Source organism: Stenella coeruleoalba (assembly GCF_951394435.1).
Source record: "Stenella coeruleoalba genome assembly, chromosome: 20".
In the NCBI taxonomy this organism is placed as follows: domain Eukaryota; kingdom Metazoa; phylum Chordata; class Mammalia; order Artiodactyla; family Delphinidae; genus Stenella; species Stenella coeruleoalba.
In genome coordinates, this window is record NC_137166.1 from 46090333 (window position 1) to 46115427 (window position 25095).

The window sequence follows — 25095 nt, forward strand, 5'->3', positions numbered from 1 at the left end:
CTTTAGAGAATTTTCTCCAAAATTGCTGTGCATCAGCAACTCCAGCACTTTGTAAGACTTCCTCAGAACACTCTATCTCAGGTTCTCCCTCTGACATCCCCAAGAAACCTTATTCAGGGCCCTATCAGATATACCCCTTTTAGAACCCCCATTTACACCCTCTGATCTCCTCCATTCTTTCTTCTGCAATCAACTTAGAGATCCTTCTCAGATCTGAGCCTCCTTCCCCCATTATCCCACCATAGGCCCCCAGCATCCTGCAGACTCCTCCTCTCAAGAGTCTCTATGTCCCCTTTTATTAAACAGATCCTCAAGAGATACCCTCACCTCTTGAAATCCCAACTCTCAGAGATCTTTCTCAGACCATTTTTCTTAGGTTCTATCTTCATAGACCCCTCCTCCCTTTAGATCTTCCCTTCAGAGAGATGGAGAGACCCTTAACACCTTCCTTAGACTCTTTTTTTTTTTAAGGTTTTTATTTTTTTGGCTGTGCTGCAAGGCTTGTGGGATTTTAGTTCCCTGACCAGGGATTGAACCCAGGCCCTCAGCATTGAGAGCATGGAGTCCTAACCACTGAACCGCCAGGGAATTCCCACCCTCCTTAGACTCTCCTTGAAGACTCCCCTGATTTTCCTCTCTGAAGCCTTCTCCTTCCTTTTTCCACTTTGAGGGCCTCCTCACAAAAGAATCCCTCCCCCTGTAGTAGTGGTTCTCGAAGTGTTGTCCCTGGACCAGCAACATCAGCATCACCTGAGAACTTGTTAGAAATGCAAATTCTTAGGTCCCAACCCAGACCTGCTGAATCAGAAAACCTAGGAGTAGGGCCCAGCTGTTTTTAGGAACCTTCCTGGTGATTCTGATGCATGCTCAAGTTTGAGAACCACTGCCCTCTAAGAGGATTTCCCTTTCCCCACAGAAAGCCCCCCTGAAAGATATCTCAGCATATGCCTCTGTGCCCTACTGCCCACCCCCATTTTCCTGGGAGTCCCCTTTGTGAAGTACCTACCCTCCAGAAGATTCCTTACCCTCTTTGAAAGGTTTCTGGTTTCTCCACAAGGTTACCCCACCCTCTGAGCAATTACTTCATATTCCGTCTTTGAATGGTTCCCTTTCAGATCTTCCTCAGCATTTTCTCCTTCTGGCTTCCCCTCCACCCCTCCATACCATCCCCTTTCTGTGCTTCTGCTTCAGGTTGCTCCCTTCTTGAACACACGTGTCCATCTCTTATCCTTATCTAATCCTCATCTATTCTCCACATAGGCACCCTTGCCTTAAGGCACCTTCCAGTCTTTTCATTCTCTGTGTCTTACTGCCCAGAGCCTTCCATTGTACTTCTTAGAGCACCGCTCATCTTCTTCCTTGTAGTTTTTCATGTACTTGTCCACTCACCCTCACTGACCTGGGAGTTTGGAAAGTACCAGGATGTAACTTGTTCTTTTCTGAATCCCACAAGCTGGGATCCTTCCCTCTGTAAGTTATGAGGAATCATTGGCTCATGGGCAGCTCTTCCTGCATTTGGTCAGAAATCTCTGAGTTCCTTACTCTCACTCCCCATCCAGGTTCAACACATCTTATCCCCCCCCTCCTCTCCTCTCACCTCTTTTATTCTCTCTACCCAGCTCCTTTTGCCACTCCTCCTAGGAGAGGCTGCCTTCCCCACCCTCTCTCATCTGGAACTTTTCTTTGTGCTGTTTCCTGATTCTTAGCTACCCCACGTCCTATTCCTGGGGATCTGCCTCACCCCATCCTAGTTGGCTTCTCAGCCCTCCTCAGCCTTTGTAGGTTTGGGGCCTCCACAGGGCTCTCAACTTTCTCCAGGGGTTTTTGTTTCTCTCTAAGTTTGAGAAGAATAAACAGATCACGAGGTAAATACTGGGGCTGGCCTTCAGGGAGCTCACAGTACAGTAGAGAGGTTGGGCAGGTACACGGAACAGAACGTGAGGTACAAATTATATACTGTGGAAATTTGACAGTGAGAGAAGGCACCCTCTATCTGGAGAGACTTCATAGAAGAAGTGGTACTTGTTCTGGGTGCTGTTCCACAAGAGTTGGGACAAGGATGAGTGGCTTTCCAGGCAGAGGATGCAGCTTATGCAGTGGGTTAAAGACAAGAAAGACTCTTCATCTCTAACCCATGGCATCTCTTCTCTTCACCTAAAGGACAGAGGTGAAAGAAAACAGATCTCTTCCATCTGCATTGTATTTGCCAGATGCACTTTAGTGACCCACAGAGTAATAATGTTAATGACCACTGTTTATTGAGTAATTATTATCTGCCAGTCACTGTTTAAGTGCTTCACATGTATTGTCTCATCTCATATTCACAGGAACTCTATGAGGTAGGTAAACTGTGATTATCCTCATTTTACAAAGGATGAAATTGAGGACAGGTGGCACAAATAGAAGGTCTCTGGGCTCTGTCCGTCCCGGGATGATAGTGTCTGGGGTCAGAGAGTTGGATTTTCTGTTCAGATAGGGTTGGGTGCAATGGGGCATTGTAGTGTAGTGATCAAGTATGCAGACTCTGGGGCCAGACAGGATTTGCATCCCACATCATTGCTTACCCCCTGTTTTGTGACCTAGGACAAGTTATTGAACTTCTCTGGTCCTTAGTTTCCAGAGTTGAAAAATGAAGGTAATAATGGTATCTTACTTCATAGAACTATTATAAGGATTAAATAACTTAATATGTATAAAGTATTTAGAACAATGCCTTGTATATAAGTGCTCAGTTTTAGCAAAAAAAAAAAAAAAGTTCATATCAACCAAGACTCTAAGATATAGGTGACAGTATGTTAGCTCAAACTGGTTTAATAAAAATAAAGAGAATTAATTGGCTCATGTTACTGAAAAGTCCAGAACTAGGATGGCTCCAGACCTACCTGCATCCAGGAGTTCAGTCTTCCTAGTAATCTCTCCCCATTTCTCCACTGACTTAGCTTCATCCTCAACTGGTTTCTGCTTTGTGACGACAAAGATGACCCTCAGCAACTGTAGGCTTAAACCCCACCTTCTTAGCAGTCTCACTGGAAAGAGAACTCTTTCCTGAGAGCCCCAGTTTGAAAACAGTTTCCTCTCTGAATAAGTGTGAAATGGTGACAGAAGATCCTTTGAGACATGTTTAGGTGAGCGGCGCTCTTAGAGACTCTCTTGCTTGCTAAACCAGACAGGACTGTGATTCCATCCCATGACCTTTCTGAGGGTTGATGGTAGTCCCCCTCTTCACTGTTCCCCAGCCCCAATCATTCTCTTCTCTATGGTCGTTTGGATCCAGAGAGTTTATGGCTGGTCTCACCCCACCAGACCTTCCTTTGGGATCTCACTGGGAGAAACAGGAATGAGATGACTGGCCTGGTTTGGTTATAGCCTTGGGGTAGTGGAATCCAGGAGTACTCATGTTCAGTTCCTTACCTCAGCTTTGGGTTTCTAGGACTCAGAACTTTAGAAGAAGGTTAAGTAGATTACTGTGCGTAGAGTTTTGTTTTGTTTGTTTTAGGGTAAATTTGTTGAATACAGTCTGGTCGAGGGCAAGTAACAGAACAGCAGTGTAGAGTGTGCACATCTCAAACGTCTCCAGCAATTAAACAATTTATGAAAGCACTTTTCTAGGTACTGGAGATACAGCAGTGAATGAAACAGTCAAGGTCTTAGAGCTCTTGGGTCTTATATTCTGATGGAGGGAAGATATATAAACAAAAGAAATCAGATAGTGATATGTGCTATGAAGGAATTAAAACTGTGAAGGGGGTGGGAGGTTGGCCACTGTACACAGGATGGTCAGAATTGGCCTCTGAGGAGGTGACAGTTGAGCCTGATAACCTGAAAGATGAGAAGGCACCAGTTGTGGGAAGATCTAAGAGCTGGGCATTCTAATCTAAGCATAGTTACATGTGGAGAAAGGACTGCTGCAAGGTGGGGAAATTTTTCACAGATGCTTACTGAGGGTCTGTTATGTGCCAGGTACTATTCTAGGAATTGAAAATGTAGCCGTGAATAATACAGCCATAGTCTTCCTTTCCCTCGTGGATCTTACAGTCTAGGTGTTTCCGGAAGAGCTGCAGCCTTTGAAGAAACAGTTTTTGACGACGATATCAGACCAAAGACTCCTTCCTACTGGGGAGATGAGGAAGATTGGGGCACACATGAACCCAGATCTGATTGATGAGAAGGAACCAGCCATGTGATGATCTGGGGAAGAACATTTCGGGTAGAGGGGTCAGCCAGTGCAAAACCCCTGAGATGTGTTCAAGGAACATCAAGGAGCTCGTGGCTGAAGCATAAGTGAAGCAGAAGGGGCAAGGGCTTGGAGTGGTTGACAGAGGCCAGATCATGTGGGGCCTTGTGGGCTATGGTAAGGAGTTTACATTTTCACATAAGAGCATTGCGAAGCTATTAGAGGATTTTTTTTTTTTTTTTTGGCTGCGTTGGGTCTGTTGCTGCGCGCGGGCTTTCTCTAGTTGCGGCGAGTGGGGGCTACTCTTCGTTGCGGTGCGCGGGCTTCTCGTGCAGTGGCTTCTCTTGTTGCGGAGCACAGGCTCTAGGCTCACGGGCTTCAGTAGTTGTGGCTCGCAGGCTCCAGGGTGCAGGCTCAGTAGTTGTGACACACGGGCTTAGTTGCTCCGCGGCATGTGGGATCTTCCCGGACTAGGGATCGAACCCATGTCAGCTGCATTGGCAGGCAGATTCTTAACCACTGCGCCACCAGGGAAGTCCCTATTAGAGGATTTTTAAAGCAAGACAGTGACATGATTTGTTTGTTTGGTTGTTTGTAAAGAAAATTCACTGGTTTCTGCAAGGAAAACAGGGGCAAGAATGGAAGCAGGAGGCAATACATTTGTCCAGATGAGAAAGGATGATGAATTGAATATGGTGGTGGTAGTAAAAATGGAGATACAGATATACATGTTCCATGTTGAGAAAACAGGAGTTAATGATGGGATTAGAGAAAGAGGAATCCAGGATGATGATACTAGGTAACAAGTCTGTGAGGGTATTTATGCCTCACAACACTATGAGAGTAGGTACTATTATTAAACCCATTTTACAGATGAGAAAACAGACACTGCAAGGTAAAATCATTTGCCCCAAATTATGCAGGTTTTCCAGAGCTCCCCAGGCTCTGTTATCTTCCAGGAGGCCCTGCCTGGCTTCTCCCCTCCTCTCCTTCCCTTCTCCAGGACCATTCATACAAGAGCCTCATTCTTGGCTGAGGCAGTAATATGCATATTTTGTATACATATTTCACGAGTTTCTGAAAATAATGGTTGGTTTTCATAAGAGAGAAGTTGGGGTCCCTTGGCTTCTGACATTCTCCTGTTCTTCTCAAGTTGGGATAGTGAGTTAACCTGAGGTAACTAGCCTATTACTTTACTCATGAAATGAACAAGCTCCTCCAAGGCCTATGTGGATGCTGTAGAAAGGCTAGGGTTAGGTGGGAAGGCTAATAGGACCCTCCCGTTATTTGTCCAGAGATGTTGGCGTTAAAGGGTGTATGCTTTGGTCCAGCTTGGTCCAGCTTTCTAGGCAGTGGAAGGGAACTTATAAATATATATAAATATATAATATATAAACTTACAAATATATGTATATGTATAAACTTATAAACATATATATATTTATAAGTTTATATAATTAAATATAAATAAATACGCTGTAGCATTATTTGCAGGAAGAAGCAGACTGCTTGGCCTTAAAAATCTCAGCTTAGCTGTGTGCAGTCTTGGGTAAGTGGCTTGACCTCTGTGTCTCAGTGTCTTCATCTGTAAAATGAGAATACTATTATATACATATATATATTTGTAGTTATAGTTTTTGAGATCAGATGAGCTCATCCATGGAAAGCTATTAGCATAAGGCCTGGCACATGATACAATAATATATGATGTGAAGACATTTGAAGCATCATGCTAGGTGTTTTTATATATATTCTTTCATTCTTACAACAAGCTTCACTGAGGAAGAAACTGAGTTACTTGCCAAAGGTCAGCACAGCAAGTTGGTATCAGTAGGAGAGCTCTGGTTCAGCCAGGTCTCACTCCACAGTGCTGCTTGTGGATGAGGAGAACTGACCTCCAGAGGCGCCTCCTGTATGTGGGCTGTTTTTCACTGGGGCCAAAGAAAGAGTCCAGTGGACAGTTTTTCCTGGAACCTCTTAGCCAACTTTTGACTCCATTTCCCACCCTCCAGGGTTAGAAGATGCTTCTCAAGAAGGTTACTTGGTCTCTTAGAGACCAAGTATGGCAGCCATATTGTTGGACTATTTGAAAGACTTTACCATAGGGGTTCCCCTCTGGTGTCTTTTCTCAAAGGCAGGGAGTCATTTTTGGTCACATAAGGATGGAGACTAGAGCAGTGGTGAATTCTCTTGTATGGGAGCAGTCAAGGCTTAAAGTTGAAACTTTAAGTGGTAGAAACCCAGCTCAAACTGACCTCAACACAAAAGGAATTTATTGGACCATGTAACTGAAAAGTCTGGGATGGGGAGGTGGGATGGGGGGCTTCAGGCTAACTGGAGACAGGTCTTCAAATGATGTGAACAGGTCTCTCTTTTTCTCCCCTCTTTTGACTCTGCTTTCATCTGTATTGGCTTCATTCTGAGGTAGGCCCTCACTGTGAGGTAGCAGAAGTGGCAACCAGGAATATCAGGAGATGTTGTATAATCTGAGCAACCCTAACCAAGAACTTATTTTCCCCAATATTTCCAGCAAAAGTCCAGGAAGGCCTTTCCTTGGCCAGGCTTTACTCCATGTATGCTCCTAGATCCAAGAAAGACAGTTAATTCTCCAAAGGGAATTTAGGGGCCTGGTACCAGAAGATGGGCATGGATGTTTGGCAGACAAATCCACCAGAATGTATCATAGTAATTTGCTACCACAGTAAGATGTCTTCAAATAATCAGGGCTGATGCCTCTTCCCTGGCCAGTCTCACCAAGCCAGGTCTTCCTTTCTCACTGTTGCCAAGCACGCAGGAGAGGAGGTAGCTGGGGGCCTCTGGCTTTTTGATGGAAGAAAGCCATGCAGTTCTCCTCTCCAGTCACCATCCAGACCAAACACCCAGCATTCTCCTGTCCAAAACATAGGAACACTTCCTTTAGGGATGATTTTTATTGAAGTATAGTTGATTTACAATGTTGTGTTAATTTCTGGTGTACAGCAAAGTGAATCAGTTGTGTGTGTGTGTGTGTGTGTGTGTGTGTGTATGTGTGTGTGTATTCTTTTTCATATTCTTTTCCATTAGGGTTTATTACAAGATAATATAGTTCCCTGTGCTATACAGTAGGACCTTGTTGTTTTATCTGTTTTGTATATAGTAGTTCGTATCTGCTAATCCCAAACTCTTAATTTGTCCCTCCCCTAATAGTTTATTCTTAAACATGACTGTTTGTTACCTAAAGCCCCAGTGTTTCCTGAGGACTGTCCAAGCCATACTTGGGCACTAGATCCTCTCTGCCAATCATGTTTCCTGAGCAGTGGGGTGGCTTAAACGTGTAGGACCTTCTCTAGGCCCTCGAGAGGGATAGTTATCGGACTTTTGGTCTTATCACAGTTTGTGTCTATCTGGTCTAAGGACTGCAGGCCCCAGGCTTTGTTTGTTCTGTATAGTGGTTCATTGTTGCTCTTTTAATATGAATTATTTTCCAACATTTAAAAATAGGGGGATTTTATTTTAAAATCCAGATTTCTGGCTCCTCTTTAAAAAAAGTATATAATAATCTAAGATCTAACAATACTGGACCCAAATTCCTACATGGCAGCAGTTGATTAGAGCTAAATAGTAACTTCTCCCTTTAGACAGGGTGTGTGCTTTCCAGCTCACCGTAGTCCTCACCAGCCTGCTCCATTCAAAACCTGGCCTTGTAAGCATCATGTTTGAGATCCTGCTGTGTCCCAAGGCTTTGCTTCTAGCATTTGGCTCAGGGGAAGAAACTAGATTAATGTTCAGTCAGCAGTTTATTTGGGGGGCACAGTGCTGTTGGGGGGCAGAGTGCTGTTGCTTGGGAAAAGTAACAACCCAGTAAAAGTGTTTATAGGAAAGAGTGTGCACAACTTTGGTCTGTTTGTGGATTTGGTCATCTTTTTGCCGTAAACGCTGTTGGCATAGCAAACCTCCCATCACAGTTGTTCCCTCTGAAATAGTAACATGTCCTTCTATCTTATGAGTTGCCACCCAGTGAAGGAATCCCTCCCACTCCCAAGGGATATTCATCCAGCCTCTGCTTGACCACTTCCAGCAGCCAGGGAGCTTATTACCTCCTCATATGGCAGCCAGTTCCATTCTTGGACAGATACATTATTTTAAAATTCTTCCTTATGTTGAGGCAGCTGCTGTCTCCTTGGGACTGAAAGCCACAAAATGCTGGAGCTGGGAAGGGAAACTGATTTTTTTCAGGCACATGAGCTACCACTCATCCATCCCGTATCCAGGGCAAACATTGATAATCAATCACATTACTCTTTCTCACTGAGCCAGAAAGTAAAATGCAGCCTTAATTTTTTTAAATTAAATTTATCTTTAAAAATTACAAAAGTAATGTATGTTCATTTGCAACTAGTGAAATAGTACAAAGTTATATAAAGAGAGTGTTAATAATTCCTCCTTCTCTCAAGGTAACCAATATGAACAGCATGCACATTTTTCTACATACATACATAGACATTGACATATGAGATATATAAGGGCTTTTGTATATGGCTCTTTTTTTTTCATTTTACAAAAATGGCATGATTGTACATATTACTATGTACTTATGGACATCCCTCCATCTTCGTAGTTAAAGATCAAACACTGTACTTAGATCTAAATATATTGTTTGTATGCTGCTATCAAGATCAAGCATATTTTTAATTACTATCTAACATCCCCTTATATGAGGTGTGCTCCAATTTATTAGTCATTCTCCAGTGATGGATATTGCCATTGCTTCATTTCTTCAGGACCCTTCTCACTGCAGTGTTCCGGGCAGCCACTACCAATCGATTGGAGTTAGCCTGTGAGGTAAAACACATTTGTCATGTCTGACAAATGTCAGTCTCGCTCCTTATCTCACACATTCTAGAGAAGGGAAGCAGACTAGCTCAAAGATTAAAGTGACAGAGTGGCTGGGGCAAGACTAGAACTGAATTTTCTTGAGTTTCAACATTTCCCATATCTAAGTGCCTCTCACTTAGAGCCATCTACCCTTTTTCTCCTCTGGAGTAAATAAACAAATCTAATTCTTCTTCTGTGTGCTACCCCTTCAGGTATTTGAAGTCAGTTATGCCATTCTTCCTGAGTCTTCTCTTCCCCAGAGGAAATTTCCCCAGTGCCTTCAAATTTTTCTCTTAGGGCAAGGTTTCCAAATCCCTTTACCATCCTTTGGGCCATTCCTTCTATCACCTTCTCCCCAGGGGCTGTAGAAGTCCCAAGTGTGGCTTCCATGCTCACTTTCATTTATTCATTCAATAAATATATATTGAGCACCTTCTAAGTCCTAGTCACTGTCCTGGGCACTGCGCAACTATATAGCTTGCATTTGTTGGGAGGAGAGAAACAACAAACAAAAATATGATGATATCTGAGGGTGCCAAATTATATAGAATAAATGAAATAGCATTAATAGAGTGACAGAGAGAAACTCCTTAGATTGGATGGTCAGGGAAGATCTCTCTGAGGAAATGACATTGAGCTGAGACCTGAGTGACGAGTAGAAGCCAGCCATGCATAGGTCTGGGGGAAGCCATGGATGGGTCCGAGTGAACAAGAGCTTGGTACACAGGGAGGGTGGAGGGGCCACCAGAGTCTTGCAGGGAGCCCTGTAGGCATTTTATTTAAATACGGTAGGAAGTCATTGGAGGATTTTAAGCCAGGGAGGCAACATTTGATATGTCTTTTGAAAAGATTTCTGGGAGGCTTGTTTAGCTGGGGGAGCAAGGTTTCATTCCCCCCCCCTCACACACTTTCTCTTGTTTCTTATATCCAAAGGGATTGACAGCCAGACCAGTTTGCTCTGTTCAACTGTCCCACTGAGGATCTATTGAGGTGAGTCACAGCCATTGTCAGTTGTACCTCACAGCCCTCCTCAGCAGGAGCGTAGACATTCAGGGAGATGGCAATAGCTCCCTAAAACCTAGCCCAGCAGGTTCAATGGGTCTTTGTATGGAGTTCTCAGTCCTCTTGGCAGCCAGAGGGAGATGGAGCCAAATGGTTTGGGGATGGAGCCAAGAGCACTGGTTGCAAGAGAGGCAGAGGGGAAATGTGAGTGGAGACCTGGAGCAGGAGACACTTAGAAAAAGCCTTAAGAGTAGTGTCCAGAAACCAGTCAACTGAAGAATAGGCCTGTTGTCTGCCCAGTTGACACAGCTCCTGTGTAGTTCCTGCCTGCAAAAGGAATTTGGACACTTTCTTGCTTGGGAGTTTTTAACATCTGATGTGTCGCCTTCTCAGGTTGGTATCCTCTTGGCTCTTAGGAGTCTGAGTGACAAGCTGCCATGTCTGGGAGCCAAGGGGACATCCCAACCCAGAGGACCTGGGTCAGGAGTAACCTTCAAGGGAATGAAGAAGAAGGGAGAGATTCACTTCAGAACAGGGATAGGTGGGATCTTAGAGATCAGAGTAGGAGAGCTGGGTTGGAACAGATGAGATTCCCCCCAGCATGTTGGAGATCTTTGAAAAGGACCTCTGCCCCTACCCTTAGGCACCCAGTTACTGATCAGTTAGCTATCCACATACCTGAGATCTCCACCAGGGTCACCACCCACCTACATCCTAGCCTTGTGGGTCTTAGCTTGAAATAATACAAAGAGTCCATAGGGTCCTTTTAGCAGGCGAGCAGTCACTCTGCCCAGCCCCCTGAAGGAGGTGACCAGAGACCAGCAAGGAAAGGGCATGTGCTCAGCATCACATGTCTGCTTAGTCATGTCACCTGGGGCCAGGTCTCCATTAATTCAGATATTTTGCCACAGTGTGCATTGTCTCCTATTTCCCATCTAGAATATCTTGCCAACTTACTCTCTGCTTTAAATCCACTTCCTTTGGCCCTGTGACAGCCAGACCTGAGGGGCAGCATCTTCTCCTTTGTCTGGGTCTCTGAGTCCCAATCAAGCCTTTTCTCTGGATCTGGAGATTGGAGGGAGAGTTGGTTTAGTATCTGGTTAGCTTCATCTTTCTCCCGGGAGCTCAGCAGGGTAGGTACCTTGAAAGAGGAAGGCATGAGGCCTCCTTACCCCTTCAGCCCACACTCACCAGGCCAGTTCCAGCCGCTTCATTCTCTCTGACGACCTTGCTTCCTTTTCCAGGAGCCTGGAGAGGAGTGGCTAGACCAAGACCTCCCCCGATGTGAGCAGGTGTCCTCCTCCCTGCACCACCCATTGCCACCACGCCAGGGAACATCCTCAAGCCCTGGCCCTCAGGGGAGAGGTAACAGGAGCCCGCAGCCGAGACCATGTGACGGCGCTGGCCCTTGCCACCGCCGTCCCCCCCACCCTGGCCCCAGGCCTGGCACCATGATGTTCCGAGACCAGGTGGGCATCCTCGCTGGCTGGTTCAAGGGCTGGAATGAGTGTGAACAGACAGTGGCCCTGCTGTCACTTCTGAAGCGGGTCACCCGCACCCAGGCCCGCTTCCTACAGCTCTGCCTGGAGCATTCACTGGCGGACTGCAATGACATTCACCTGCTGGAGTCGGAGGCCAACAGTGCTGGTGAGTCTCCAGCGATGGGTGCACAGCAGGAGGGACACCTGGAACGGGAACAGATATCAGGTGTCTGAGGAGGCCTACCCAGCAATGGCACTAAGAAATGTGGGTTCTAGGCTTGTTGGTAGGTGAGAAATCCCTGACCTCCCAGGTCATCATCATGGCTCTTCTGGGGCTTAGTTGCCAGAAATCCTCAGACATGGAATGGGGGGCTCCTGGGGGAGTGCAGTGCAAACTAGAAACTACCCATAACAGAGGAAGGATCATGTAGGGTGGCTGGTCTGGGTGGCTAAAAGGAACAGACTAAAGTCATTACCTATGAAAGGGGGACGGAAGGTGAGCATTAGTTCATTTCTCAAGCTACGGGACGTCAGAGCTAGGAGGAAATTTTAGAACTCTTCCAAAATTCACATGTCATCTTACACTGTTCTTTACCCCCTCAAAGGTAGGTTGCACCTAAGGCATAAACAGCTTCAAGAGAGTTTTGAATTTAGATATAGTCCGTATCAGTTTCCTGAACACTCAGTAGAGAAGTGCTCTTTGTCCCACGAAGTTGACATTGGGATGGGTGAGCTAGGCTTTGCTAGAACCTCTCCCTCAGGCCCCAGGTCTAGCTAGGAGTTAGTCCAGAGAACCATCTCAAGGGGCACTGCTGAAGCCATTCTGGCCTTCTGGGCCTCCACAAGGCTGGATGGAGAGGTGTTGACCTAGGTGACGGGTGGGAGTGATGGAGGCCAAAGAAGGGGGGAGTATGTGCACCTGAAAGCTAGCTGGGGAGAGGACCCCAGGACCCCATGTAGCATGTGTCCAAACTTTCCCATGTTCTTCCTCAGGATAACAGTTCACATTGAGTCCCTACAACAAGCCAAGTACTGGTTTTACTTGTATAGTAACTTTGAAAACTGTTCTTTGGTGGCTCTAGAGTCAGACTGTCGAGGTTTAAATCCCAGTTGTGTCACTTGCTGTATAATCAAGTAACTTCACCTTTCTGAGCCTTGGTTTCCTCTTCTTTAAAATCAAGATGATAACTGTGCTACTAGGTTAGTTACGACCCCTCTGAGAACAGTGCCTGGCATGTACTAAACACTCAATAAATGTTAACTGTTATTTTTATTGTCAGTAACTCATTTAGTCCACGCAGCAACCTCATGAGATAGGTAATGTTGTTGTCTCCATTTTATAGGTGAGGAAATCAGCATGGGCTGCTAGGATTGGGATTTGGGGACCCCCAGAGCTGCTTCCTTCCTCTTCTCAGGCCTACCCATCTTAGCAGCAGTCACCTTCATTTTTCTGAGTTTTTATGTACAATTCACAGAAGCACCATGGCTGTAGGGGAAGACAGTTCCTCAGGCCAGGAATCATCAGCTTAAGTCCCTGTCTCGCAGACAGTGGGCAGCAGGAACCCAGCTTGGCTCCAGCAAGCCCAGACCTCAGCTATTTCACAGCCCTCCCATCCTCCCCGCCAGGGAGGGTTCCCCTCTGCTCTAGCACCAGGGCAAGCATTCTGGGGTTGTGGTATGGCTCTGCCCCTAGAGTGGGGGCTCCTTTGGGGCAGGCCAGTGTCTTAAGAAGCTTGGTCACACATCCCCACCACCCCATCCTGAGCAGGGAGTTGGGTGAGCACTGGGTGCCAATCCTGACTGTATATCAGAATCACACCCGTGCTTACTGCTGTTTATTTATTAGAGCATTTTTAGTTTTTGCTTTTGTTTTCAAAATTTGTGGTAAAATCAAACCGTATGAAAGGTAAAAAGTGAGGTCCCCTTCCAGACTTCCACGTTCCCGATTCGTGTATGTTTTATGAGATATTCTGTGCATGTATGAGCACATACAAGTTCTCCCTCCAGCTTTTTCATTGTTTTGATTGTTTTAGCACAAAGAACATTGCACACATTAACCAATTTGCTTTTTTCACTTAACAGTATTACTTGAAGATCATTCCTTATTCAGCACATACGTGTATACCTCATTGTTGTTAATGGCCGCTTGATTGTAAGAATAGTAAGGTAACAGAGCCTGACCTGTGTATCAGGCAGTGCTTTACTACCTTTATTACTCGTAACCCTCACAACAGCTCTGTAAGGAAGGTCTTTTAACTCCCCCATTTACAAACAAGACTGAGGTCTGCAGAGATCAGTGGCTTGCCCTGGGTTGTACAACTGGTCAGAGGTGGAGCTGGAATTTGACTTTAAATTTCTTCCTCTTGATCAGTAGGCTCTACTGCATGGTATGTTTTGTCTTACTCTTATAAGCAGTGCTGTAATGAGTACCCTTTAAGCATCTCTAGGATAAATTTCTAGAATTCTGTGGGACTGCTAGTTTGAAGTTATGTACGTTTAAAATATTTGTTGTTACCACATTGCCCTTGAAAGACATGGTACACTTTATACCATGGTATACTTTATGCCTGAGACCCATCTCAGACCGTTTACATTAAGATATTGTGGTTAATGCCTGTCCTTGAGAACTGCTGTGGAATGAGTTGACTAGTGAATGAATATATGAATCAAGGTCTTTAACCATAGCCCCATGTCAGGTGGTGAGAGGAAAACAAGTTGGTACTTAGGTGGATGGAGAGTTAGGGAAAACTTAAAATGAGGGAAGAGAGGGAGGGCCATGGTGTGTTCCAGAGTCAGCAGGAAGCCTGCCAGGATTAGAGCAGAGCATGACTGGAGAGAGAAGTGATCACAGAGGTAAATCCTGTGGGGCCTTGAAGGCCTCTTCCTAATAGACATGGGGACTCCAAGACTGTGTCTCCTGTCTCCCTCCCAACCTCAGGTAGAGCAGCTGCCCTGCCTTATTTGTGAAGGAAGGAGCTGCTTCCTGGGCTTGGAGGCCTGCATCCTTTTGGAGGGCTTGGAGGAGCTCTGCATCCTCTGTTCATTACGGCTTTCCCATCCCACTGTGTTTCCCAAATTTGCATCATCAGAATCACCTGATGGGGGAGAATGTGACCTAAAATCCAGATTTCTGGGCCCCTAACCCAGACCCAGTCAATCAGAGTCCTGAGAGGATAGGCCTGGTAGTCGGTACCCAAGTTCTCTTGCTGACCAGGCAGTTTGAGAGATGATGCTTTACTGATGATTCATTTGTCATGGGACATGAGAATAGGAATCAGGACACCCAGGAGTTCTAGATCAAGCTCTGCCACTAACACCTTTTGTGACGTGGGCCAGCCCCATCCCTCTTGGGCCTGAGGATTCACTAGACAGTACGGGGATTGTTCTAGATACTCTCCAAGTACATCAGTAGCCCTTAGTATTTTATGGGGTGGGCCCCTCAGCGAACCTGTCCCTCCTTCCCACCAAGATGCACACTTACCCCACAAACCAAATCTTCAGTTCAGTTGGTCTACCAATTCTGGATAAGGGTTGCCTATAACAGGGTCTGAAGCTCTTCTTCAGCTTTTCAGATCCCATCAGGCCAGGAGGGCCAAACAGTGAGGCAGATCCTCTGCTTTTTTCTGGGTTTATACTCCATGTCCCACCCATCCAATCCTGCTACTTCCTTCAGTTCTCCCAGGGAGACCCTGGGTTCAGGTTTGGGTCAGAGCTGCCTACCCACCCATCTCCTTCTCAGAAAGGGCCAGGGAATGCAGAGAGCTCAATCTCGGTGAGTGGGTTCCAATGCTGGCTTCATGTCAGAGTCACTTTATAAAAAGAACCTGAGGCCTCGGTCCTATCTCCAGAGACTTTGGTGTTTTTTAAGCTCCCTACTTGGCCCTTGTGTGCATCCAGTGGAGAACTACTAGTTTTGATGCTGACACTTGATTCTGGGTGGGCCCAGGAAGATGGTGAAGGTACTGTCACATGACCTACTGGGAGTGGAGAGAAGAGGGGCATGGAAGAGGCTCTGGTCTGGGCTGTGTCCCTTCATCTCAAGCAGCTAGGAGGGTGTAGGGAAGTCCCCCAGCCCAGGCAGCCAGCATTGATTTCATGGAGGCAGAGTCTGAGATAAAACCTGGGAACAGAAAAGGAACACCCAAGGGTCTCTGGAACAGGGAAGGAGAAGCCCCAGGTTTCCCCTTGTCATTATCCCTGTTCCTTCTCTCAGTGCTGTCTTCTCTGCCTGCTTGGAGCTATTACAGTAATCCTACAACCCACCCCACTTCCCATGCTGACTTGGACCAGAAGGGTGGGGCCGGGGAAGCTGAAATCTCCTTCCCTCCCTGGTCCTATAGCTTCCTGGGCCACATTTCCTGCATTTCTTCCCTCCGCCTGTCCTCTGAGTCAGAGTCCCCCTATCCAGCAGGTTTAAGCCCTGCCCTCTCTGGCTCATCGAATCTGGGTGGGGAAACCGAGGTCAAGAAGGGGCTGTGGGTGAGTGAGTCACCCAAGCTCAACTCTAATGCCTCCACCCTCCCCTTTCAAGCTCTACTAACACAGTTCATCAAACAAAAATGTGAACCCCCTTGCCCTCCCCTATGTTTGTGTGAGATGGGATGAAGCATAGAGGGGCATGTTTGGAGCCAAAACGCATCCCCTCTGGCTGGTGCCTCAGGCTGCCACGATTGTTGCAACAGCCCAGCATGTAAAAATGGATTTGCTCTTATGGCAGTCTCCAAGATATATTTGGCTCCTGTGATTTGCCAGCAACCAGGGTCATGACCTACTTAGCTCTGGTCACCTGGCCAAGGAGAGCACTCATATGCAGTCTCCCTCATCCTTTCTGGAGTCCAGGTTTGCAGCTTGGTGAACAGCAGTCATTGACATCACAGCATTCCCCAGTGCCCTCCCCCATCCGCCCACCTCCAGAATTTCATCATTGCTTGTTGTGCCTCTAGCTCAGAGGAACCAGAGACGTGTCTGTTTTTGGTAAATAACTGCATGAAATTCCCCACCTCTGTGGGGAATCTGAAGGGGGAGACCAGATGTGCCCTCCTATGTGAATTGCTCCCTCCTGCCCCGAAATAGCGTGGGCTTTAGATCTTCAACCATCAGCAATGACAATAATAGTTGAAATGCATGGAGCACTTAACACAGATCAGGTGCTTTGCACGATTGTCTCATTGAATCTTTACAATAACCCTGTGATGTAGGGGCTTTTAACTACCCGCATTGTACAGAAGAGGAAACCAAGGCTCAGAGAGGTTTAAAGGACTGGCCCACAGTTATGTTGACCTAGTCTTAGAGGCAGAGCTAGATTTCGAATCCAGGCAAGTTTGCCAGTTGAACTTGTACTCTTTACTCAGTATACTCTGCTAGGACATGAGACAGAGAGACCTGAGGTCAAGGGATCCTAGACAGGGCACATTATACACACACAGACACCACTACCTTCCAGGGGACCATCAGGGTTCAGCTGTGCAGGTATTCATTGGGCCTCTGCTGTGCCTCAACTCTGGGCCAGACTTTTCTGCCCTGGGCAGGAAACTAGAAGTTCCATCCCTACCTATCATCTGCAGCCCCTGCTGGGCTCACCCCAAGGGGCCTGAGGCTGTGCAGATTCCTTGGACCAGTTCCAGTTCTCTCTGATGCTTTCCAGTCATGGGAGGCCCACCCTTCCCAGTTCACCGCTGTGCAGACACATGAACACACATTTCCCTAGGGTCAGCCTCCATTCTTCCAAAACCACTCTCCCCTTTCACTGCAGTAGAACAAGGTCCTTCATTGAGCCCAACCCTTGGGGCTCTTCTGTCATGTCCCCTGGCAGTACCAGAGGAGAAGCTGTGTCCCTTAGCCCTGGCAGTACTCTGGGGTGGGGGAGGGACTAGACAAGGCTTCTCTCTGTCCCAGATGCCTCTGGCTACCCTGCAAGGCCTGAACAACAGCAATTGAGAGCATCAGGGTAGGGCTAAAGGGGTAGGCCAACTCTGCTGGAGGAGAAGGGAGAAAAACACCAATCATTGAGTCACATACTGAGTGCTTACTATGGGCAGACTCTGTCAGGTGCTTTATATTCATTGTCTCCCTAAATCCTCTCAACAGCCCTGTAATCCCTCTTTTACAGAGGAGGAGGCATATTGCCCAGGCAACTGTACCACACCTGGGATGCAAATCCTTAACTTTCTGTCCCTAATCTTCAGTCACTATATTTCTTCTTCCTTCTCATCAAAAACTAAAAACTCAGGGACTAAGTCAGGAAAATGGAGTACCAGGGAGGTCCTTCCCATGTGATCCAGTGCCAGATGGAGGTGGGAGAGCTCGAAAGGTGAAGACTCCCTGAAGTCAGGAAGGCTTATCCCACCTTGGAAAGATCTTTAGATATGGAGCTGACCTGAGAGATAGCTTCATGGTCATGGGGAGCTAGTTCAGAAGATGGATGGAGGGGATGAGGTTTCCTAGCCTTGTGTGGCAGGTCCTGAAAGGGATCTTGAAAGCCAGGGACAGGGGGAAGAAGAAGATAGGCAGCATTGGAGAGATAGTAGAGGGTTGTGGGTAAAAGTTCCTCCCAGTTTTCGAGGCAGAGGGACCTGGGTTCAGATCTTGGCTCTGTCACCTTGGACATCACCTTCCCAAATGTATTTTCTCATCTACAAGATGGGGGTGCTAAAACAAGAGTTGAGGTGAGGATGAAAGACAGTCATGTTCTTAGCATGTGTCTGGCTCAGAATAAATGGTCAGTAAATATCCATTATTACTATTATTGTGTAGTATTACTCTTCGTTCTGTTTTGGCCAGTACTGTGGGCATAACATGACTCTGAATAAATGGATGAACCCTTGAACACTTTAACAGGGGTTCTCTAGGAAGCTTGGGTCAGAGAAGCGCAGGCAAGAAAATGTGCACTTATATGGCCAGGAGTTGAGAGGTGTATGTGTTTCATTTTCTTAGAGCTACAAATGTAAGAATTAGTTATGTGAATTCCCAAGCCATAGATTTCCAGACAGGTCATTAAGGGAAAGAAATGTGTGAAAAAAGTATTTCTCAGGTTTTTATGCAAGGCTTCCAGTGGCCAGGTGTCTGGTCTGTAGTGTGGCCAAAGGAGACCAGAGGTCCTTGGAATATTAAGCCTTAAGGAAATTGGGTTGAGACACCATCAGAGGCAGAGGGATCCAGATCAGGGCTCACTTGAAATCCAGATGGCTAGAATTCTGAGGCCCTCCTTCTATACATGCCCATTCCCAGCCTCTCTGTTTCCTGGTCCGGCAGTTGGCTTATGCCTTGAGAATCTCTGTGGGTATTCAAAAGGAGGGAGCCCCTGTAAGTTATAATAACCATGGTGTTAGAAATGACAGCTGATGTTTACTGAGGACTTACTTTGTGCCTTCCTTTGTGCTTTGGTCTCAATTCATAGCAACCATGCCAGGTAGGATTGATTATGAGCCCCACTTTATGGACAGAGAAAGTAGAGCTCAGTGAGGTGATCACATTTACATCAGTAAGTAGGAGAGGAGGGACATAAGCCACATCACTGCCTGTTCTTTTTCATCACCCACCCCTCTGGGGTCCTAGCTCTGTTTGGTTAGAACCAGCTCCTTTGTCCCTTTCCAAGACCTCACCAATATCCCAGTAACTCAACTCTCAGAACTTCCTTGTTAGGTGTTTGAAAATCATTACCGTGGCTATAGATATGAGCTCAGTTGCCCAAGAGTGAGGGCAGAGTTGGTCCCAGTCTTTGATCATTGTCTCTTTTCTCAAGTATTGGTATACTTTGTCCCTTTCCCTTGCCCCATCAGCATTACCTGCCATCCTCCACTCCATTGAGCTAGTCATGGAAGTGGTAACAAGGTTTTCAAGGAGGACAGTCAGTCCTGTAACAGTTCCTTCCTGAGACCTCCTTTTTTTTTTAATATTTATTTATTTATTCATTCATTCATTCATGCTGTGTCGGGTCTTAGTTGCGGCATGAGGAACCTTTAGTTGCAGCATCCAGGCCCTTAGTTGCGGCATGCATGTGGGATCTAGTTCCCCGACCAGGGATCGAACCCGGGCCCCCTGCATTGGGAGCGTGGAGTTTTACCCACTGGACCACCAGGGAGTACCGAGGCCTCCTTTATGTGGCTAGCTTGGGGCCTTATTCTTGGGGTGCTCACTTCTGGGTAGAGAGAGGAAGCCTCACTCATCTTCACAGGACAGACAGGCCCTCAGACGATGGGATGGGAAGGAGACATCACCAGATCACCAGGGCATGGAGTAGCCACAGAAGGCTTCCTGGAGAAGGGCAGGTGTAGGCAATCCCTAAAAGAAGTAGAATTTGGATAGGAGGAAGGAGACTGTTGCAGGCTAAAGCGTTGAATCTCAGCCTGAGTATGGAAGCTTGGATGAATATGGCATGGAGAGAGCCCCAGGGAGGATGGGGATATCCTAAACCAAGTTTTTATCTGGAGGAATAGGAGGTGGGGGAGTGCCCTGGAAATGAAGGTGATGTTGGGCTAGGAGCTCTTGAGCTTGAGTCCATTGGTGCTGGTTGCCATTATAAGCTCCTGGTCAGGAACATGATATCCTGGTGTGCTTTAGGAAGATCACTCCATCTGGGTGTATGGGATGAATTGGAAGGGGAGAATCTAGAGGCTGAGTCCAGTTTAAAAAGCAACAGTAAGCATTTATTAACTATGTTCTATATGCCAGGCCACTTTCCATTCTTTCTTAGCTTCTTGAATCTCAGAGCAACACTGTGAATTGGGTACTGTAATTATCTTCAGAATTTTTCAGGTGAGGAAATCAGTGCTCTGTGAGGTTCAAGTGACAGAGGTCCAGCTAGTGAGTTGGGGAGTCCAGACCATCTGATTCCAGAGCCCAAGGTTTTTTTGTTTTGTTTTGTTTTGTTTTGTTTTGTTTGGCCAAGCCATATGGCATGTGAGATCTTAGTTTCCAGACCAGGGATTGAACCTGTGCCCCCTGCAGTGGAGGTGTGGAGTCCTAACCACTGGACTGCTAGGGAATTCCTGAGCCCAAGCTTTTAACCACTGTATTCCATTGTCCTCCAAGTCAGGAAAGAGGGTGTTTTGATAGTCAGGGGAAAGCAGGTACAGGCCATGAAGATAAAGAGTCGGGATACAGCAAGAAGAGCAGGCCTGGGGGCAGCAGGAGGGGCTCAGATTCCAAAGTAGCAAGTTTGGCTTATTAGGAGTCAAAGCAGGTTTCTGAGAGTGGGAGTGATGGAACCAGAAAAAAAATTACTCTGGAAGCAGGCTGAGTGTGTTAGATATCACCTGTATGAGGGACAAGGTCGGAGTCATGAAAGGAGAAGGGAAATGAGATTGGAGCTGAGGGAGCAGGCTATAGGCACCTCTCCTGGTTTTATGGGAGTCCCCCACCCTGGCTCCCCTGACATTCCCTCTTGTCCCCTCTGCAGCCATCGTCAGCCAGTGGCAGCAGGAGTCCAAAGAGAAGGTGGTGTCCCTCCTGCTGTCCCACCTACCCCTGCTTCAGCCAGGCAACACAGAGGCCAAGTCGGAGTACATGAGGCTGCTGCAGAAAGTGCTGGCCTACTCGATTGAGAGCAATGCCTTCATCGAGGAGAGCCGCCAGCTGCTCTCCTATGCCCTCATCCACCCGGCCACCACTCTGGAGGACCGCAATGCGCTGGCCCTCTGGCTGAGTCACTTGGAAGAGCGGCTAGCTAGCGGCTTCCGCACCCGGCCTGAGCCCACCTACCACTCACGCCAGGGCTCGGATGAGTGGGGTGGCCCTGCAGAGCTGGGCCCTGGGGAGGCAGGACCAGGCTGGCAGGACAAGCCACCCCGGGAAAATGGACACGTGCCCTTCCACCCACCCAGCTCAGTGCCGCCAGCCATCAACAGTATTGGGAGCAACGCAAACGCAGGTGAGGAGGTGGGAGTCCGGGAGGCCATGCCTACTTGAAAAGGGTCGGACCGGGCTCTCTCTTCACTCGCTCTGTGTCCCTGGGCAAGTCACATAACCTCTCTGGGCCTCAGCTTTATGAGACAGTGCAGAGGTTGTGAACTGGCATTCCCAGAGCCATTTCTGACCTGCAGGCATGTTTTATTGAGCTCAAACTCAACAAAACTTCGGTTTTTGTTTTGTTATGTTTTTAAATAAATTTGGTGATGTAAGGAATTGGGAATTTTCTCCTAAAAATCTGGATTTTCAGCTTCTCTTGAAAAGTCAAAAGATCTGGCAACTCAAGGCCTGTATTCCTGGTGGCAACCGTAAGATGGAGTTGAATATTGGTCACCACCTTCTGACCCTGCACATGTGTCCCAGTCGGCCTCTGCCCCTACCATCCCACTTTGGGCATGTGTGATAACTGCCTGACTTCAGTTATAGACCATCATAATTTGAGGTCCCTTCCAGCCCAGACATTCTGGATTTTTGTATCTGGCTCCAGCCTACAGACTCATTTCTGAGAAATGTATGTTTGTAAGCCTGTTCATATTAGGTGTAACTCATGCTGCAAGGCATTAGTAATAGTAGGTAACATTGTTGAGCATTGACTGTGCTAGGTACTCTTTTATAGGCACTTTTCAGGCATGATCTCGTTTAATCCTCATCACAACAATATCATTAGCCCCATTCTGCAGATGAAGGCACTGAGACTCAAAGAGACGAAGTCTTGTATTCAAGGTCACAGAACAAGTGGTGGAACTGGCCAGGGTTTAGACCCAGGCAGTCTGATACCAGAGCTTGCATCTGACCACTGTGCCATCCTTCAACTAAGTGGCTTCTTAGCAAGCACCCGCAGAGGCTGGGGTCAGCGGGAGGAGCTGGTATTCCAGTGAGTTTTTGAAATATTAGTTGAACAGTATAAGGGAGAATGGCGTTTCCAAGGATTGATGAGGTGACAGGACCTGACTCAAAGCAAGAAATTTCCAAATTTAACCTCAAGGTGGCCGGCCCCTTTTTGCAGGCACTGGGTAAAGCAGGCCAGGAGAGGGTGGCAGTGAAATGTTACCTGTGCCAGTGGGTGGGGTGAACCCTGGGTCTTCATTGCCCAGCTGTGTGGCACCTGTTACATATCAGTTACCCCTGAGCCTCTTTCTTCCCCAGCTGAATATGGATATCCTGGTCACCTGCCTCCTTCCAAGATGCTGGCAAGAATCAGGGAAGATAGAGGGGTAGAAGCGTACTTCCGGGAACTCTAGCAACCCAAGGTGTCTTGGACCTTGTTTTCTAGTCTCAGAGCATGACAGTTTCTGGGTCCATGTTGGGAGGGTATATTAATAATCGTAATTCTAGCTAAAATATATTCAGTGTTTAGTCTTTGCCAAGAGCTGTTCTGAGAAGTTTATACTTATAAATTCATTGGCTGAGGCACAGAGGAGTCACTTGCCCAAGGTGGTGTAGCCAGAATTTCAATCGAGGCAGTCTGGCTCCTCAGCTTATATTCTTTGTTACTGTGCTACACTGCCCCCACCTAAAAGTGACCCTCCCGAAGATGCTCATCAAGGGGAGGGGTCACCCATGCAGGGTGCCCATACAGTCCTTCCTCCCCACGATGGGGATAGCAGCTTTAGAGGACCAAGCTGGAACAATGTTGAATAGGGGATTTGAACCAGAAGAGGAATTGGGCATTCCAGGTACAGGGCACAGCATGAATTGAAGGTATAGGGGTGTCAGATTGGAGGGGACAGTATGCAGACAGGTCTGGCTAGGATGGAGAAGTGCGAGGATTTAAATGAGTAATAGCAGTAGCAAATATTCATGTTTACCCTGTGCCAGAGACTTCACATGGAAGTGGAGACAGAGGGGGAAGATGAAGTGACTTGCTCAGGATCATGAAGTTAATAGATGGCAGAGCCAGAATTTGAACGCAGGTCTGTCTTGACTCTCAGATCTCAGTATGTTAGGGCCACATTCAGAGGGGGCCTTGAAGGCTAGGATGAAGCTTTTCAATTTCAATTTCAAGCAGTTGCAGGAAACAGGAAGCCATTAAACTATTTTTGAGTGGGGAGCAAGGATTGGCCTGTAAGGGCAGGCAGGGTGGGTTTGGGGTGCTGCCAAGGACAGGCCAGGGCTTCTTGGAGAGTGTGAGGCCCTGGATGTCTGGCCGGCATTCCTGTTTTTATGGTTCTCATGCTGTGGCCAGCCTCCACCCCAGTGTGGGTCCAAAAAGGGCTCCTCAGGAACTGCACAATCGTTCCAATGAGGATAATTTCCAGCCCTCTCAGCCTCGCCTTCCCGCTTCTTGGTTGAGAAGGGAGGAAGGAGGAAGCCAGGAACACCAAGACAGGCAAAAAAAAAAGGCCTGTGTTAAGGGTTACCCAGCCCCCCCAGGGCCCAGAGGGTGACATCTTCTAGGAGTCCAGAGGCTTGGAGGAGCCCCTTGCAGAGAACCCCAGAAGTCACAGATAGGGGGAGGAGGCTAGCCTTAGTGGGTGGGATCAATGCGCTGCCCTCTTCCTCAGGCGACTTCCTGGCTAGGATCATAGATAACTGTCACAGATGAGGGAAGGTGCTTTGGGGACCTGTACCAGGCTGGGTGTCCTTCTGAGGCTGGGTGTCAGTGTAGCACTGGCAGGAATCCCAGCCTTTCCATCAGAAACAAGGCTGGGGTTCTTCTGTCTCTGCCTCCCAACTCTTTGTGGGAATTGGGGCAAAGGACTTCAGTTCCCCAGGCCTTGATGTTCTCACCTACCCAGGGTGAGGCTTTTGGCTTTGTTTCCTTTTCTTTTTTTGACTTGGGATACTTCTAGATTTCCTGTGTCAAGCTCAGAGGCCCCCTTAGCACCCTTAGGATGGTGGGTGCCCTCCTTTTGGACTTAGTGAAACTTTGAAAATTCCTGTGTATCTTGCCCTGACCTGGAGGTACAGAAATGATTGGGCAGGCTTGCAGCCATCCTATAGAAGCCCAGAGTCCAGTGTGAGGCAGGCTGGTAAAGGGGGCAGTACGTGCTGGACTTGAGGTAGCACAGGGGCCCAGGGAACGCAGAGGAAGGAGTCACAGAAGAGGGAACACTTGAGCCAGGAGTGAAGGCTGAAGTGGCTGGCAGAGAAGGGTGGACGAGCGGTGAGCTAGGGGGAGGGAATAGCACTTGTAAAGGTCTGGAAGCTCATGGGAACCTGCCCTGTCCTTAGAATGGTTAAAAATCAAGTTGGATCCTTTTTCTCACCTCAGGAATGGGATGGATGGAGGATGTGAAACATCCTGTGGATGAGGGCCTGGATTCACCCTGATTTGGGCTCAGTATAGGAAAAATCTTTGGGAGGTGGTGAAGCCCAATAACAGAGATGTTGAGGAAGCAGTTTATGTACTTCATTCACTTACTTTGCAAGTAGTTGTGAAGAACCTCCTCTAGTCGAGGCCCCATTGTAATTACTGAGGATACAATGATGTTTAAGACAGGACAGGGCCCTGCTGTCACAGGTCTTGTAGGAGGGGCGTACAGTTAATAAGCAAGTGAACAAATAACTAGATAAGGTCATTTTAAGCTGTGATAGGTGCTGTAAGAAAGATAAGGCAGCGGGGCTTCCCTGGTGGCGCAGTGGTTGAGAGTCCGCCTGCCGATGCAGGGGACACGGGTTCGTGCCCCGGTCCGGGAGGATCCCACATGCCGCGGAGCCTGCGCGTCCAGAGCCCGT

The 25095-nt window shown here is 47.4% G+C and overlaps 1 protein-coding gene across 4 annotated transcripts in view; it reads left to right on the top strand.

The window, feature by feature from the left end:
• SAMD4B (sterile alpha motif domain containing 4B) overlaps positions 1–25095 on the top strand; it is a 37373-nt gene that overhangs the window by 1933 nt on the left and 10345 nt on the right. For 3 of the 4 annotated variants that reach the window (XM_079908631.1, XM_079908634.1, XM_079908633.1), the window contains exons 2-4: positions 9962–10018; positions 11275–11677; positions 20909–21379. In XM_079908631.1, coding sequence (XP_079764757.1) covers positions 11482–11677; positions 20909–21379 — 667 coding nt within the window. In that variant the 5' untranslated portion in view covers positions 9962–10018; positions 11275–11481. Of the gene's footprint in view, positions 1–4127; positions 4352–9961; positions 10019–11274; positions 11678–20908; positions 21380–25095 lie in introns of those variants that run through there. The other variant, XM_079908632.1, reaches the window with a different exon arrangement.